This window comes from Amphiprion ocellaris, chromosome 18, assembly GCF_022539595.1.
Source record: "Amphiprion ocellaris isolate individual 3 ecotype Okinawa chromosome 18, ASM2253959v1, whole genome shotgun sequence".
NCBI classification, from domain to species: Eukaryota; Metazoa; Chordata; class Actinopteri; family Pomacentridae; genus Amphiprion; species Amphiprion ocellaris.
The window spans coordinates 25,730,091-25,747,625 of record NC_072783.1 but is presented as its reverse complement, the minus strand read 5'-3'; the positions used below and the strand labels follow the sequence as shown (position 1 = coordinate 25,747,625).

At 40.6% G+C, this 17,535-nt stretch overlaps 1 protein-coding gene across 6 annotated transcripts in view; it reads right to left on the bottom strand.

Moving 5' to 3' along the window:
* Positions 1-17,535, bottom strand: part of LOC111584611 (liprin-alpha-3-like) — a 34,716-nt gene that overhangs the window by 7,957 nt on the left and 9,224 nt on the right. For 3 of the 6 annotated variants that reach the window (XM_035940784.2, XM_023293778.3, XM_055004763.1), the window contains 23 exons: positions 14,882-14,983; positions 14,258-14,422; positions 12,658-12,732; positions 12,486-12,545; positions 12,149-12,277; positions 9,030-9,122; positions 8,603-8,655; positions 8,067-8,160; positions 7,762-7,896; positions 6,583-6,666; positions 5,656-5,787; positions 5,503-5,565; positions 5,296-5,375; positions 4,728-4,914; positions 4,433-4,626; positions 2,442-2,685; positions 2,214-2,353; positions 1,968-2,116; positions 1,731-1,827; positions 1,359-1,440; positions 707-907; positions 562-624; positions 116-142 (listed from right to left, as the gene is read on the bottom strand). In XM_035940784.2, coding sequence (XP_035796677.1) covers positions 116-142; positions 562-624; positions 707-907; positions 1,359-1,440; positions 1,731-1,827; positions 1,968-2,116; positions 2,214-2,353; positions 2,442-2,685; positions 4,433-4,626; positions 4,728-4,914; positions 5,296-5,375; positions 5,503-5,565; positions 5,656-5,787; positions 6,583-6,666; positions 7,762-7,896; positions 8,067-8,160; positions 8,603-8,655; positions 9,030-9,122; positions 12,149-12,277; positions 12,486-12,545; positions 12,658-12,732; positions 14,258-14,422; positions 14,882-14,983 — 2,649 coding nt within the window. Of the gene's footprint in view, positions 1-115; positions 143-164; positions 386-561; positions 625-706; positions 908-1,358; positions 1,441-1,730; positions 1,828-1,967; positions 2,117-2,213; positions 2,354-2,441; positions 2,686-4,432; positions 4,627-4,727; positions 4,915-5,295; positions 5,376-5,502; positions 5,566-5,655; positions 5,788-6,582; positions 6,667-7,761; positions 7,897-8,066; positions 8,161-8,602; positions 8,656-9,029; positions 9,123-12,148; positions 12,278-12,485; positions 12,546-12,657; positions 12,733-14,257; positions 14,423-14,881; positions 14,984-17,535 lie in introns of those variants that run through there. The other 3 variants (XM_055004764.1, XM_023293782.3, XM_023293781.3) reach the window with 3 other exon arrangements.

The following is a 17,535-nucleotide window of genomic DNA, read 5'->3' as shown; positions in this document are numbered from 1 at the left end:
ACCAGACAGATAACCACAATAGGTGGCAGACCACATTTATAAGTGCACAGATTGTCTAGTCTCAATCAAATCAATATGAAATCATGCCATCACCTGTGTGTTCCCACAAACTCACCTGATCCCAGCTGAACTCCTTCTGCTCCTTGTGGTTTCAGGCAGAGAAGAGATTTAAAGAGAAAAGGGACAGAGAGTTGCACAGAGAGGGAAAGTTCACCGGGGAGAGTGTGTTTGTGTTATGGTGAATCGGCGTCGAGACAGAATGAAGAGGAGGAGAGGGAAGGCAGAAGGAGGAAAAGCTTTGTTAGTGAGTGAGAATTAGTTGGAAAATCACTACATCGAAACAGATTTTTAGGGAATAGCAAGGGAAAGGTGTAGCCAAACATGCCTAATCAGAGACAAAGAAAAAGAAAAGAGCTTATCAACGTGAAGGATTTGCTTATTTTCATAGTGCAACACGGTTTGTATCAAAACTGTCTGAGATTTTATGCACATGAAATAAGTTTAAACATAAAATAATGAATTATTTTTAGATTTAAGATGTAAATGAACACTCAGTCTTACTGGTTTGGTGGCAGCAGTGAGAGACTCCATCTCAGCATGTGTCATCCAAATGTTACTGGTCGACTGTAATGACAGCAAACAAAAATCAGTGTCTGTTTCTGACATGAGTATATGTACACTGACAATGCTTTTTACTGAGCCTTACAGATCGAGTGCTGGCAGGTGCAGACGGACTAGTGAGGGAGACCATTTCCTGGATGGCCAGGCGTAGTTTGAGCCGGTGCAGAGGGTTGCTGATGCCGATCTCCCTCTGGATCTCCGTGTCCGACAGGTTGGCCATGATGGCGCCGCTCTTCACGTTGGCACGGCACGCTGCCACATACCAGGCTGGCATCCCGACCCACAGCTGGGTAAACAGAAAGAAGACATGCTGCACATCTAACACTGGTAATAATTATACTTCACAGATGATCGAGTACAGACTTTGCAGTCCAGACCCCAGCTTGACCTATTACTAAAATTAACCTGAACCCCTCACATTTAGCCTTATCCTGGCGCTGGTAAGCAACAGGTTACTTTTCACTGCATTGTGCGTGCCTGAGACTACGCACTCATTAACCTTCTCAAGCAGTTTCTGAATGTTTTTTGCTCCTGTCACATTTTTACCCACTGTGGGCTCATTTTAAACTGCAATATAAAGGTCCAGCACGTCCATGGAAACCCAAATATGCCTTTTGTACAATATAACAAAGTTATAATGACATAAATAATACAAAAAATAACTTTAACTTGAATTTATTTACTTGCAAAAATGGAAAGAACCTGGAATCAGTGTGTACAACAATAGACTTACATACCTCAAGCCATGTAACAACAGTCGGTCCGTCCCATGAGGCGAAAGGCAGACCCTGACGACAAGCTTCCTCTAATAAGTCATGCCTGGCAGGGAGAGTGGAAAACAGCAATTTGACAGAGATTAGTTTGTTCATATCTCTCCTCACTTCTGTCTCCTTTTATTAATATCAAATCAACAGCATTTGTGTCTTGCAGGACCACAAGTGCATGGAGTTTTTGAATTCATGGCACCAAGTTACCAAAAAGACCCAGCCTTGACCAGGATGGCATCATGCTCTACCAATGGCAGCTGAGTGTAATTTAATGTAGTCTACAGGAGGGTTCCAGGATCTTTGTATAACATGACAAGTGTGTGGAAATTTGACTGATCTCACTTCTTTTTGCTGCGCCGGTCTTTTTCCACTGTTCCAGTCCCAAGTTTAGCCAAACCTAATGGGTCAGCTGATCCCAGGTCATCAGAGGGTGTGGAGGCTGAAAAGATATGTTAAAAATAACGATTAGTCTTTTTTCTGCCTCACTGTGACTGATTCTCCTGCTGTCAACAGACAAATCTGTCACCTGGACAACACAAATGGCATTTTAAATGAGTAGTTGCCAATCTGTCCACATACCCAGCGAGGCAGATTCGCGTCCAGGTGCACCGATCCTTCCCTTTTCCTTTTTGCCAAAGAGACGACCAATGGATGACTTAATGCTTTTCTTTTTGCTGGCTTTGTGGAGGGAATCCTGGCTAGCTGTGGTGACACCATCAGCAGAGAGACTAAATAAACAGAGAGAGGAAAAACAGCGTCAATGGCAAAATCGACACAGACGGCAGGCGCATTTCAGGGCCAAATGAACCGTTTGTGAAGAGTTACCTGCGAAATTCACGATGGTCTTCGAGGCCCGCCCCCGGGTGAGTGTGGGTCATCCGGTCCAATCGCAGAGCTCGCGGAACAGGTGGAGGGGTGGAGTCGATCAGGGCGAGTGCTCGGCATTCTTCACCGTCTTTGCTATTCTGCAGGGTGGAAACGATGCGACAGATTCACACAGTGCGGCTTAGTTTGATTTTTAATTTGTAGGTTAATCGCTTTTCAACACAGCACCTGTCTGTCAGTCTCCCTGGCAGGTGAATGCGGCAGACGGGGGGTGGAATGTCCAGAACTGGGCGGCGAAGGAGACGCTAACGTGGAGGAGGTGATGGAGGGGGTCATGTAGCCCCTGCCGACGCTGTCCCGTCCTCCCAGCGAGGAGGGAGGAAGAGGGGAGGCATCGAGGGCCACGCTGCTGACTCGACTCTCAATCTCCTCTGCCCTCAGCTCTGTGCTCTCTTTTTCTTCCTGAATCAGCCTGAAAGGACAGCAGAGAGGGAATAAAATAAATCTGAAACTTTAAGACAAAGCAACTCTTCTATTTCATGTGACAAGGGGAGCAGGACGGGGGACGAGCATTTCCAAAAGTTTCAGAAAGGTTCCGGCACATTGTTGAATTTGCAAAAACAGTTTTTGATTACATTTTGGTGCTAGACCCTCATCAGGCCAAGTACGTTTTTGCAACAATACATCAAAATAAAAGGTGTAAATATATCTTCAGCCTGCTGAAGGTCTGGCAGCAAAAAAAGATGGTGTTTCTGCAAGATTTCTGCTAGAAATCTAAGACCCATAATCTAAACAATAATCAGTAATGTTTGCAATATTACTTCTAAATAGTTTGTGCAATATTAGTTTATGCATCACGTGTAGCATTTCATTTCATGTTCAATATGTAATGTGCAATATTTCATATTTTCATTTCTCGGGTGTAACATTTCAGTTTCATTTACAACTTTTTGATTACATGTGCAATGTTTCACTTTCATGGAGAACAAAGTCAATATATGCAATATTTATTTTATTTTCATTTTTCCAGTGTGACATAATACTTAATTTAATTTTTTTCATCATCATGTGTCATATTACTTATTACCCCCATATTGTTGCCAGTGTGATAGATGAATTTTGACTAAGAAGCTAATGGTTTCAGAAATAAATAGAAACAGGAAATTCATCTATAAATTGAATGTCATTGAAGAAACACAGAGTTAAAAATACTCTTGATTATTAAAAGCAGTATAAAAATCTGATCTTGTAAATGAGGTTAAAATACTTGATCGAAAAGGGCTGAAAAGATTTTAAAAACTGTATCAGTAAGCTGAAACGTCATCAGGATCTTTGATCCACTTTTTCAGACTTGAGGATTAACGATCACGATTGATTGCTCCTGCCTGCAGAAGCCGGAAGGGGGAGCTCTCGACCGCAGTGCTCCATTCAGACTGAAGCTGTCAGAGGAAGTATCATGTCCCCTTCTTCAGGTATGAATTGTATGAAACGTAGTTTTCAAGATGTTTTTATGTATTTTGTTAATATGCCGAGTGAGTTTAGGGTGTTTTTGGAGCGTTATTCTGCTTTTTAAAGAGTTAAAAGTTTAAATGCTAATGAGCTAGCCAACAGTGCGTCCTAGCCGCGGCTAGCATGTGTGCTCCGCGTGGACAGTAGCGGTGTGTAGCTAGTATTGATAAATAGGACAAACATGCTCAGTTTGAGGTTGTGTTTTTATGTGTTTTGGAAATCGATGTGCTATTGTGTATATTTCAGAAACAGGGCTATGTTATATTAAGTGTTATTATTTTCAAGTCCTTTGTTTAATTGTTGCTAATAACCAATAGAACATATTTTGATATATCTAGCTATGATATATAACTATTTTGATATAACTACCTAGTTACTAGAAAGAAAATGTTTATTTGTTGTTTGAACACTTATGTCAGGAAAATTGTTGTTTGTGCACATGTTTATTATTCCGGCATTTTTACTGTTCTATTCTGGCTGTACTCTAGCTCACTTTTTTCAGTAATGTATCATACTTATATTTTGTTGATTTTACTTTTTGGGCACTGCATTTCTTATGCTATGTCATTTGTTTTTTCTGAGCAATATCTGGCACAAGAATTTCCTTTGGGATTAAAAAAGTTTTATCTTATCTCAATTTTTAGTTACATATTGGCTGCCCAAACAGTCTTAGGATCTCACATCTAAACTCTAAAGTACATAAAACATACTTAATCTCCTTGTTAATGGCCTCCAGTTGCTCCTGTAGCATGATCGCCAAAGTCTGTACATCTGTCTGTCCACTGGGAGACAGCAGTTCTGATCCAAACAGAGTCTCTCTGTCCTCCTCGTCATCAGAGCAGCCTCCCTCCACACCGCCTTCATACCCAGGGCCCAGCATAGTGCTGCTGTCCCACTCCCCATACTGGAAAGGAAAGAAAGAATGGTGGAAAGATGCATGAAATGATCCCTATAACAAACTATATGCACATCATCAGTATCACCAGCTCAGCCTGAGATCAACACCTTGTTACTATCGTCTCTAGGAGGCCCCCACCGGCCGCGGTGCGCCCGCCTGACCACCACCCCGCTAGAGGAGCTGCCGTAGCCGGCCGGGAGTGAGCCGCTGCCCTGAGGGTACCGCAGCTCCGAGGCGCTCCCTGGAAGAGATCTTCGAAAAAGGGTGGAGGGAAGTGAGCTCACGCTGCCCGCCCTATGGTGAGATCCAGAATTCATTTGTTACATCACAGTACTTGAAAATGACAACGTTTATGTTTCCTGGGTAAGAGTGTAAAGTCACGGCATGATCACACAGACAATGTACTAAAGAAGTTGTATCCATATGAATAAAGCATGCGTGTAGTATTTACATATTTGTTAGCCAGACAAATGACCTCCAGGTACACTTGAAATATTTACTTTAGAAAGTAGATTTTAGTGGAAGCATATGATGATTGAAGGGGAGTAAACAAAACTTTGGGCCCAGAAGTGGAAAGTGTACATCTCATATCCCTTGGGAGAGTTTTGTTTTTATTCAGGCATTTATAAAATATAGGGTATAAGTACACTCCCATAAGGGTTGATTGTGGCGAACCTGGAATATGTAGAGCCTGGTCTGCCTCTCAGCTGATCCAGCTCTAGTTGGATTCGCTCCAGCTCAGCAAGAAGCTGCTCCTACAATGCACAGGAAGAAGACTATAATCTGCTCTTTTTTTCCAAAAAAAAAAAGAGATTGTTAAAATCACATCTGCAACTCTTTACACATGGAACATAGATATAACATAACTTAACAGATGAATACCTTGTTAGCCAGAAGATCGTCCTGGATTTTCTTCATATTGGAGAGTTCCTCAGAAAGAGCGTTCTAGTAGAGCAGAGGGATAGGTATATCTATTTATGCATCCTTGCTTCTCAGCTCATATGAAACTTCCCCACTGGTTAGTTCTCTCCTTACCTTCTCCTCTAGTGCTGCCATCCTCTCTTTGAGGTGCAGCTGAAGCCTCTCATTGGACTCAGACAGAAGCTTGTCCACTGTGTCTGAGAGACGTTTGTTGTGTTCGTCATTCATCTTCTCCCTCTGCCTTGCCTAAAATGAAGCCACAAGAGAGGAGCTCAGACTGGAGCAGTGGTTGAACAATGAACTATCTTGTTACAAAACATCATGATCATCCTGAAATTTCTTAAGAAAAATAAGTTCTATTGATCATTTACACGTGTGTTGCAACTGACAGATCAGTTTATCTACAAAGGCACAAACCATTTAGTCACAGCTATCCGGAACTGAACAATGTAGTATTTTACTGTATGATCAAAACAACTTGTCAATGTCTAGGAATTATTTAAAATTTACAGTTTTACAAATTTACAATTTACAGTTAATGTCTTCTCTGTAATTTTTACGCTTTGTAAAGTCGTCCGGCGGACCGAAATGGAGCATCTGGCGGACCGATTTTGGCCCGCGGGCCACATGTGTGACACCCCTGGTAAAAATAATTGGAGTAGATGAGCCGAAGTGGTGACATCATTGGTAGTATGCTGGTATTCCAGTTGCACAAACGATGCGTTCTTGCATTCTCGGGAGTCCGTAATTCCAAGTCTGTACTTGCCAAGTACGCAAGTATGGACTTGCGTACTTGGTATTGAGAAATGGCCAGCGCAGTTTGAGCATTGTTGTGTGTCGCGAAAAACAAGCCAACGTTAAGACAACAGTTCTGTGTAGACAGACCTTTTTCTCCCAGTCTCTCACACTATACCTATTTTGCGTCTGTGCCTACCCAGGGGGGCGTGCTCCACACTTTGAGAAACACTGGACTAGAGTAAAAGTAGACAAAAATTTAAACTTTGCTTAAAAATGAGGATGTAGCCGAGTAATGAAATTTACTCTCTGCAGCTCTTGGTTCTTCTCCTCAAGTTGGGCTTCCATTTGCCGAAGTCGCTCCTCAAAGTTTCCGTGACGCTCCTCTGCCTAATAACAGAGAATGTAGATGCTGTTAAAAGCCAGTTTCTGAGGCATAAATTGACAATTTTTTGTTTAAAAGATGCAAATGATCAAATTATTTGATCAAATGATAGCAGCTTTGACAGCATACAGTATTGGGTCATTTCATCTCCAATCATCAAATTTTTAGAACAATTTCTGCTCTGATTTGCTTGAAATATTTATAGCATAAAATATGAATGTTTGAAGGACATTTGTGAAATTTTAGATTGATATATCATATACTTTACACTTTTCCAATCAATTTTTTTTTTTTTTTAAATAAACTGTTCGCCAACCCATTTTCTGCAGTTGTTTTGTACACATTGAAATATGGGACAGCGTTTAAATGACAATATCTCAGAATTAGAGATAAAGGCCTGGAATTATTGTTATAATATTACTTCTCAACATGATTCAGAACCTGTAATATTGGACAAGTCAACCAAATAATCTTAGATTATGGATGAGTTGAAATATGTAAAATAAATAAAAAATTGACGCTGAAAAGTGTAAAGTGTCATCTTTGATCACAAATTACCAGCAAAATATATTGCAGAAGTCAACTAGTGATGTTTTCTGAACAATATGTAGTTGCATATCACAATAATGCAAAATTCAACATATAAAATACGTTAATTAGAAAATACTTGGTCGCAAAAATGAAAAAAAGTTATTTCTTGCTGAACTTTCATAATCGATTGAGCAGGTATGACAAGTTGTACCAATGAAGTATTGGTAGGTAGCCTGATCCAAATAGAACAGACTTCGAGAGTTTCAAAGTGGTTCTCAAAGTATATCGAAGAAAATAGAGAATATATAAATCAAGTGAGTATATCATGCAAAAATTTCACTGATACCATTTTAAATATCCACATTTTACGATGAACAAACTTTCAAGCAAACCATAGCTGGTCGAACAGACAAACCCTGATAATTAGAAATGTTTTAAGCTTATCTACATTGTTAAACTCAGTAAAATAAACCTAATCTGCACGTCTGATATTAGTTGTAGCACTGGATCTAAGTTGCTAGCTATCTGGCCAAACAGATCCACTATGTGTTTGCCTAGACTTAAAGTACCTTGTTGAGAGCAGCCACTCTTTGGGCGAGCTGGGCCTCGATCTCAGGCAGCGTCTCGGCCCTCTGCAGAGTCTGTTGGAGCTTCTGCTTGGCCTCATCCAGACGCTCCTGTAGTTGTCTGTTCTTCTCTTCACTCTGGACACACAGGAGGAAACACATTCTTATAAGCTCTGCAACTGCAAACCGACACTGCAGATCCATTTTCATATTTGTAAATGCCACGAAAACTCCATCAAACACAGCAGAGAGTCAGCGATTTCATAATAACCATAGCCGGATGCTTGATTGTTTGAGGCAAACTTTACCTGTCTGTGCAGGGACTCCTTGCTTGCCAGCTCATTTTCCAGCTTGTCTTTGATATCGTGGAGAGAAGTCGCCTCCCTCTGGGCACTGAGGTACCTGCAGGCGGCACAAAGAGACCGTTTAATGTAGGATTACTGCTGGAATGATATATGTGGATATCTGTGATTCATTTATGTTATCTGGAACATAAGGAACAGAAGAGGATGTCTATATTTAGAAACTTTGGAGTAACACATCCACAATCAGCTACATTCAGGCCTTCAAACAAACTGGGCACTAGAGAGTTAACTTTTTCCTTATTTGCACATAGTTGAATTCTTAATAGGAATGTAATGCAAATGTCATTATGTAAAACTACCTTAGCCTGCATAAAGAGGTGTCAGGACACCTTTGCAACATATTGCAGCCAACAGGTGAAACATATGGTCCTTCTGCTATGTGCATTTCAGTTGAAATATGAAATTATGATTCAAGAAAAAAATAGAGTCCTCACTAAAGCTACAAATAGATATATAGGATACAAAAAACATGAAGTTACCTCCGCTCTAGTGTTGTAATTCTTTCCTCCATGTCCTCTCTTTGGCAAAGAGCCTGAAGAAAACGGTGATATATCATTAAACAAGATCAGCCAAAACTGTCACAATATATACAGCAGATCTTACTACACAGTTGTGTGGTCGAGTAAGAGAAATCTAAGAAGATGACAATAATTTAGTGCGCATAAGAAGTCAATTTTAAGGCTGTAGCAGTTAATTTATAATTTATTCTGCATTCATGTTAGATTTTCACATCCACAGCAATCAGCAGAAATCCCCCTTAAAAGTGTTTAATATGTCTGAATGTCGCTGTCTTCACCCAGCCATATAACACATTTTTGTGCATATAAGCGTTGTGTTCAAATATACACTTGGGTGCTGACAGAGCTCGGGGTCTTGGCCAGGAAGAGACAGATTGGCCCAACAGACCTCTTTCACTTCTCTTTGGAGCTTCTGATTGGCCTCCTCCGACTTCGTCACCTCCCTCCTGGCGGCCGCAAGCTGTTCCTCTATTTCCCCAACCTGACGTGACACCACAAAGGGACGAGAGATGACACAGATTGAACCTACGTGAGTCAGTGTTAAGTGCCACAGCGTCGATTGTAAATAGACGTGGCAGTGAGTGACTACAAATGTCCGTCTGGTCAATGTAAGGCTCCTAGAAAACTACGCTGACATGGTACAACGTGCTGATTTAAGAATCTGACAAATCTAACACACAGAACGTGCCTCATTTTGTTTTCATTCTATTTATTATCTCACCAGATAGTCAGAGGATTATAAAGCAAAGCATTTCTTTAATCATCTTCATTATTAAATGAGAATTTGTCACACACACTACATCCAGCATGGATGCATAACTTATTGCGTCTTATGGTTAAATGGCGTCTTACTTCCTACTATACAGAGGCTTTGTAAAGCAGCTGCAATAGTGTAACCAGCCACAAGAGGGAAGAGGGTGACCAGCAGAAGCAACTCTATGCTCTTCTCCTCATTCTTGGGCTACATTGTATCAGTAGCCTGACACTGCTTTATAGGCAGAGTTGATTATATAAACTAAATTAGGAAACAGACCAGAAATGGGAATGCGCTTGCAAATAGTTTTGCCTGTTTTCTTCACACTGGTTTGAGTTGGGAATAGCTCATTTGGAAAAATGTAATTCCATGAGTCAAGTGTGAATGAGAATGTGATGACAGTTGTGAGGCTGTTTGTTAATGATTTTAAATTTGATCAAACCGCACCAAGGCAGTCCTGTTGTAGCAGATGAGCTACATTTTTGAGGTTAGACTTTTTAAAAATCACACATGATTATATGATTTTTAAACATTAATTGTTACTTAATCACAGACATCTTAACTATTAAGCAATTTAGCTTAACCTTCTGAACCCCCAAACCCACAGAAAAGCATGTTGTTGTTTTAAATCACCAAAATGACACCATTTATCAATCGGAACCTGTAGTGACAGAAAGAATCATCAGATTGTCAACTTTCCGATGGCCCTTGAACTAGTCTTTTGTGTTGTTATTGAAAAACTTCACCAAATCTAAGATTAAAATCAAGACTTTACATCAAAATCACTTTATTACATGTCTCATTTTTAAAAAATGTGTCAAAAACAAACTGGTTACTTTAAACAGATTCTGTAAAGAACAAATAAATCTCCTTGGTGAATTTATGGAGCCATTAGTGACTCAATTCTGACAGTCATATGGCATGAATTCAGGGGGTTTTGGGTTGAACTGCAGGCTGTGTTTACAGTATGGCGATAACTTAAAAATGCAAGTGATTAAATATCTGTATAATGTAGAGTCACCATATTTTCTAGTGTTAGTAAGATTTTGGGGCACTTGGAAAAATGTTGTACATATTTATTCCCAGTTATTTCAATTTTTATCAACTAAATAAAACAACATTTTTTTTATTATGATTTATGGCATTTAAACTAGGGGTGGTGAATTGGCCCAATTTCCCGATTCGATTACCAACCGATTTTCGATTATTGCCGATTATCGATTCGATTTTTGATTATTGCCGATTATTGATCTTCAATTTAACGTCAGTCAGTTGCTGAATTATTTGACTTCTCTTTTGAGTAACACCTCACAGCACCTTCAGTATTGTAGTGTAATTGTAATATCCAAAGTAATTTTCAGTGCTGGTTGGCAGGCGAGGTTGAGGGTGTGAGCATAACACCGGATATGAACAAAGTTGCCAAGCTCAGCAGCCAGGCTCATGTTAGCGGAATTGTCGGTGACGAGAACCAGGTCGTGCTTCTCTATTCCCCACTCGTCTGCTACTGTTCTAAGAAACTCGCACATATTCGCCCGTGTGGCTGTCATCCATAGCTGTGGTCTGAAGCGCGTAGGAAATGAGCTTCCATTCACTGCTGACATGGTGAGCCGTGATGGTCACGTATGAGATCGTAGCTCTGGATGTCCAGGCATCACAAGTTATTGCCACCCTGTGAGCAGACTTGATGGACTCTTGCACGGAAAACTTTGTCTCCTTGTAAAGATTTGGGATCGATTTATGCGTGAAAAAGCTCCGGGACGGAATAACATATCTTGGCTCCAGATTGTGGACTAAATAGCGGAAGCCCGTGTTTTCCACCACGCTGTATGGTCTCATATCCTTCGCGATGAAGTAGGATATACACTTTGTGATTTTCTTAGCTCGCTCCGAGCCGAGTGCGAGCTTAGCCACCTGGTTTGGTGGGATGACAGACTTCGGATGCTCGTTCTCAGCCCTGGATGCCTCCCCTGGATGGAAGCGCGGCATGTGAGCTCTCATGTTGCTAGTATTGCCGCAGTACTTTAGCTTAGTGTGGCAAAGCTTGCAGACAACATAGGCTCTGTCGATGTCTTGTGAGGACTTACCATGAAAACCAAAATGTACCCACACGCTTGCTTTAAACCCAGATGGAGCTGGGTGGATTAGTTGGTTGTCGGATGTTGTGTTTTCTGTTTTCATTTTTCAGGCGTCGCACCCGTACATCGCTCACTTCAGTTAGCACCCGGTTAGCGCCGACACACTTGCTCGCTGGCTCAGTTACACGTGTCTTGTTATGACAGACAGTTAATAGCGCTCCACCTTGTGGTTATATCATATATGACAGCCAGTAACAGGAAGACTCGCCTTTGTATTACAATTTGAAAAATGTAATAATCGATTTTTTAAAAATTTAAAATCGATTCATAATCGGCCATTTAATAATCGCGATTAATCGATTATCGATTTTTACACCACCCCTAATTTAAACTGTCGTACTGCACAAAAAACATTTTTGAGCTTTCTTTACTTCTAGCCATAGTTGTGTTGTGTCTATAGAGTTGCAGGACTTTATATCGCAGTAAGCAATGCAGCTACAGTGAGTAAAAATGTGACTGGTGCAAAAACATAAACTGCTCTGGGTTAGACCCTGAAACCGAATGTTGACTCTATAACACTCCTTTGGAGCTTTGAAACCATTCTCGCTTTTTAAACACTGACGCTCCGCATCTCATATTGTTGCTCATCACGATAGATAAAGGATCCCAAATGCTCACCTGCCGGCACATGAGGGCCAACCTCTCCCTCAGCTGGGAGAGTTCAGCTCTCTGTCGCTCTATTTCTCCTTCTCTCTGTCTTTCAAGCTCCCCATCCTCCAGGCCAGAGGAGGGACCGTTGGGTAGTCGCTGGAATGATGACAATATAGCAAAAAATGAGAGTGATGAAGAGAAACAATCAGTTAGAACCAGTTAAGAGTGCAGCTAAATGTGAATGAGCTGTAGATGAGTTAAAATCACACTGATGGGACCCAGTTTCTACTTTTCTACTGACTGTCTGGGTGCTAACACATACACAAAAACAACTGGAACCAACATGCATAAAACCCTCCCTTACATCTTTCCCGCCGTCCACCCCTTGTTGACGTCTTTTAATTTGGTCTCTTAAAGAGATTACCTGCAAAGAGGGAGACAAAACGGGCAAACAGACAATCCCAATTAATAATTTCTTCACCATGAGCTGGGTAAAGTATGTTCAGATATAGGAGTTCTTTTACATCAAACATTACCTCTTGAGAAGATGCGGCAAGTTGATCCTCTAACATAGACACCCTCTCGAGGGCCACACGGAGCCTCTCTCGAACCTGCAGAGTGAAGAAATAGAAATACAGCATTCAACCAATAACTGAGATTAGGATTTGAGATGCTAATTCTTGCCGTTCCTGATAAACTTTTCAGAAAGAGGAAGAAAACGGTAACAGCCCAAAACACTCACATCGCAATAGAAGTTTACCAAAAAAGGTGCATCAAGTGTTTCTGTGAACTGCAATGGAGTCATCACCCCATAGACTGTATATATACAGTCTATGGATCATCCTCATGAAAAAGTCAGTGAGGCGGATGGAATTTGTTCACCTGAGCCTGTATTGATCATACTGAACAATATTCTAGAGCCAACTTAGGAGTAAAACAGTTCTTTGCTAAGACTGAAAAATAGCAACCAAACGTCTAAGAGGAACATTTTAATTGGTCAGTCACATTTACAGTTTACTCTAAGTAGAAATAGCAGATCAAAAAAACTGCCCCCATTGTAGTTTTCTTGGTTACGATGATAAATATGTGCAATTTTAAGTAGTAAAATGTATGTTTGTTTGCTAATAAGAAAGTGACGACTGCAGCTTGTGAGCTAAAATTATTGCAATCTGATATATACTTCATTACATATAGTATGTTGGATAGTCAGTTCAAAATATCTGCCAAAAGGCCAGGTTTAAAGGTTTTTTGAGCCCAAATAAATTTTAGCAGTTATTTTTTTCCTCATCACATTGCACGTTTTTAGGTATTTGTGCGCAGCAAGAAATCAGTTTTAAATACAAAAGGCTTTACATCCAACAATTACATGGCAATGTTAGCATTAAAGTATGAGTAGGCAGTATGTTCTCTCTATGTCTATAATGCCATTTGAGTATATTATAGTAGTGATCTGAGACAAAACTAGAGTTCTGCACCGCGTCTTAGCTCTGTTTTCAGGATTTAGAAAATCTAGATCATGATGGGAGACTCTAGCCAATCGCAGGGCTTTCCAGACAAATCAGGCGAGTGAGCGACAAAGTCCACAGTGGTGAAAGAATGTGGTGTTGCAATGGGATAAAGAGGGAACTTTGGTTGAATCCTGTGTGACAACTGAATGTTGATTTTAAACTTGACTTTTTTGCGCATTGAAGTTCCATGTACGTTAGGCAAGCAGCTGCAGGGGGAGGGCTGAAATGTCAAATTCTAGCATATTTTAATATATTTTTCTGCCTTTTCTAGATTTCTGCGTCTTTGCGGAGACTAATGATTAGAAGTCCAATATACATTTTAGCTCAGTTTTTGGTCTCCACCAGTTAATGAATGAAATATCATTGTCTTTGGCTGCTGAATTCCTTTACAACCTTGATCACTTAGCTGATAGTTTTGTATGCTGTTTGATTTTAGGTCAGCAAGCACACAGTCTATTTGTTCAGTTTTCTTTGTTGCCTACTGCAAATTAACACTGATGAAAGTGGGAAGTGAAGTCAAAAAACCCTTAAAAGTTGGCTAAAAGACACCATAAAGCTAACATAAGTAGTAATGTGATCCATTGTTAGTGTAAAAATGCTATTTTTAGCTGTTTTGGGGGGGGCCTACCTTCTCATCCAGGGCCTTGTGGTGCTCAAACAGGGATTTGAGAGCCTTGAGGACTTCCACCTCACTGGAGACCCCTGCTGGGGACTGGGCTTGTCTCTTCACCACCGTCATCCTCAAACTACGCTCATGGCGAGACACAAGACACTCCAGGTGTTCCAGCAACAGCTGTAGGATCAGATGAGGGGGAAGAAGATATGGAGGTGACAGAAAAATGCAATGGGTGAACAGAGAGATGGAAGAAAGGCAGCTTGAAGCATGATGATGCAAAAGATGAGGAGGAAGGACAGAATAAGTCAGAAATCAATGGTTAGAAAACAGAGAGGGCTCAGAGAAGAGGCAGAGGAGTGAAAGGTTTCAAGAGTGACGAGGGGACGATATTGGGCGTTGAGAAGTGTCCCGAGAAGCAAAAAGGGACAAAGAGTGAGTGGGAGAGATAAGGGAGGCAGATACAGACATTAAAAAAGAGGAGAGAATGGAGAGTGTGGATGAGAAAAAAGGAAGAGGAGGAGAAAAGAGCAGAAGCAAAATGAAACAGTGTCACACCCACACAACCACAATGGGTGAGGAAGATAACACAGAGGCTGTTACAGTGCTAATAAGCAAAATGGCCGCTAAACATCTTACACGTGTGTTGTTTCTCTCCGCCTTGAGCTCAGCAATCTCCTCCTCCCTCTCGAGAAGCTGCTCCCGGCAAACGTTCAGCTCTTTAGTCAACACAGCAAACTCCTGTGGAACACACAAGCTTCGTTCAGGGGCGAGAAAACAAACTGTCTGAATGTATGGTTTTAGAAAGTGGTCTCTGCACAGCCAGATGGGTTGCAATGAGAGTTTAAAGGAACAAATAATAACTCAGGCTCGGCGTAAAAAAAACAAACAAACAAAAAAAAAAATCGAAGTACTCTGGAAATGAAATACAATTGGCTGCACTGGATGTATACACACATACACACAATGCTAAAAATAAGCCCAACCAAAGGCATCCAGAAAACACTTTGAGAAACACCTGAGACCAGGAATGTAGGAGGCCCTACGTGATGTAAACCTACATAATAATCATGTAAATCACTGACACAGTTTCCAGCAGCACTCTCTCTTGCTCATCCTCCTCTGTGAACTCGCATTCACGGACAGATTACATCACACTGTTACACAATGGCTCGGCACTGGAATGCACAAGAGACCCCAAAAACACAGCATCGATATGTCATTTACAACACCGCTGGGAATACGTTTTGCAGCTCCTGCACGGCGCTGCAAACAGGAGAGCGTGCCTGACATGGTTTGCTTAAGAAAATAACACGCAGTGAGCAAAAACTCGTAGAATCCATGGTTAATGATTTCTTTATGTCTCCATAAAACACATCCGAGGCTTCAGCCCAGAGGCAATTGCTGTTTATGAGAATGACAATAACGTGCAGATGTTTATGGTCAGGATTACCTGCTTTATGATTCAAAAACAGTCGAAAGTAGACACATGAAATGGGCCTGCGTTGGCAAAAGGGGGAAGCGAGGAAGAGCCAGAGAGAGATCTCTACAGATGGTGACACAGTGGGTTCATTGGCTCTTGGCCTTATGGGATTGTTTCTTGTTTGGATAGGGGTCAGCTTCTCAGTTGGCTTCCCTTGTCCCCTTGTCCCCTTGTCGTTTCTTTTCTATTTCATCTCACTCTATCATTACAGTCTAAGATCTGCATTCATTCTGATGAATCTGCAGTCCTGCCCCACAATGTACATGTCAACTGACTTATGCAAACAGAAAATACACCTCATGTGTAATATCTTTAAAGTTATGTACACAAATAATTACTCATACAACCATATAGTAACATAGCTCAAAATTCTCCAGCATAATCATAGAGGTGGTTACAGCTGTTACTAATGATTATTTTTAATTGTTGACCAATCTGTCAATAATTCTTTGAGTAACTGTTTGTCTAATTGTCAGTAGAATGTCATAGTAAAGTCAGAGATACTCACTGTAATTTTCTAACCCCAAGAACGCGTCTTCAAGTCATTGTTTTTGTCAGATTAATAATACTGAAACAGAGATCACTATATAAAAGATGCAGCAAATCAAATAAGTGAGAAGCCAGAAAAAGGGAGTGAACGGCATTTTTGCTCAAACAAATATGTAAATATTCAGGAAATTACCAAAATACTGCAGATTGATATATTGACTGTTTATCAATAAATATTGTGGCAGTGCTAGTACTTGTGGTTAAGAGGCTGTTTTGTCATTATCTTGTAATATGTGTCATATTTTGGCGGAAATGGAAGAGAAAAATATTTAAAGTCTGTCTAAAGGAAATTTGAAGATTTATTTCTAAACACTTTCACCTCAGGAAATCACTGCACATAAAGACTGTGCATTATATGCTACTCAGTTGTGGAGTTTCATCATTTTTGTGTTCAGGAATTTTTGGGGAGGCCAGAAATCATAGCTTGATGATGTACTAGAGCCACAATTTGCATGGCGCCTTCTCCTGATACTATAAAGTTATATAAACTAGATTACAGTTGCATCAGTGATTCTTATGCTTGATTGCAATTTACTACAACCTCCAGTTTGGTAGCTTGCTTTGCTGTCGTCCAGAAAATGCATCTGCCTGGATGCCAGAGTTCACATAACAGCTCAGTTTCCTTATTTAAATTTCCTAAGAATGATGAAATGAAGAAAAGGGAGACTGATTTTGTGAAGAGCCACATTGATAGAGAGTCACCACCAGCACAGATCTCTGCATTTTTAGAAAGTTTCAGACAACAGAGATTCATAGATAGTCCACTATGGTGATTGGGGACAAACCGACTATATCCCCCCTTGGCCTTCATCTTCCCATTTTATTCATATCTGGTGCAAACGGTCACAGCGCATGCCCAACAGTGGATGTAAGTAGCCACGTGTGTTTAGTTTATTACAGTAGGTAACTTAGTGAACGACTGCAAAGTGAGAATATTCAATATCTACACTTTCTGTTCATAATTTCACGTCTAACCTGTTTGGTCCGGTTAAAAACAAGTCTGGTTTGTTGCCTGGTTGGTTTGGTTCTTTTGGGTTGGTGTGAAAACTGTCAATCAGTGCCTTCACATAAGAGGGTTGCAAATCAGAGAATATTGCTTATTTTTCCATGATTTTGATACCAAATTCATATACTTATATACTATAAGTTTTGCTTTTTTTTAGGGTTAACAATAGTTTTCTCTGATGAGACAAACTCACAATGCATATCTTTTTAATGCTTTACACAGACTTTAACAGTATCGTAGAATATGCCAAACTGC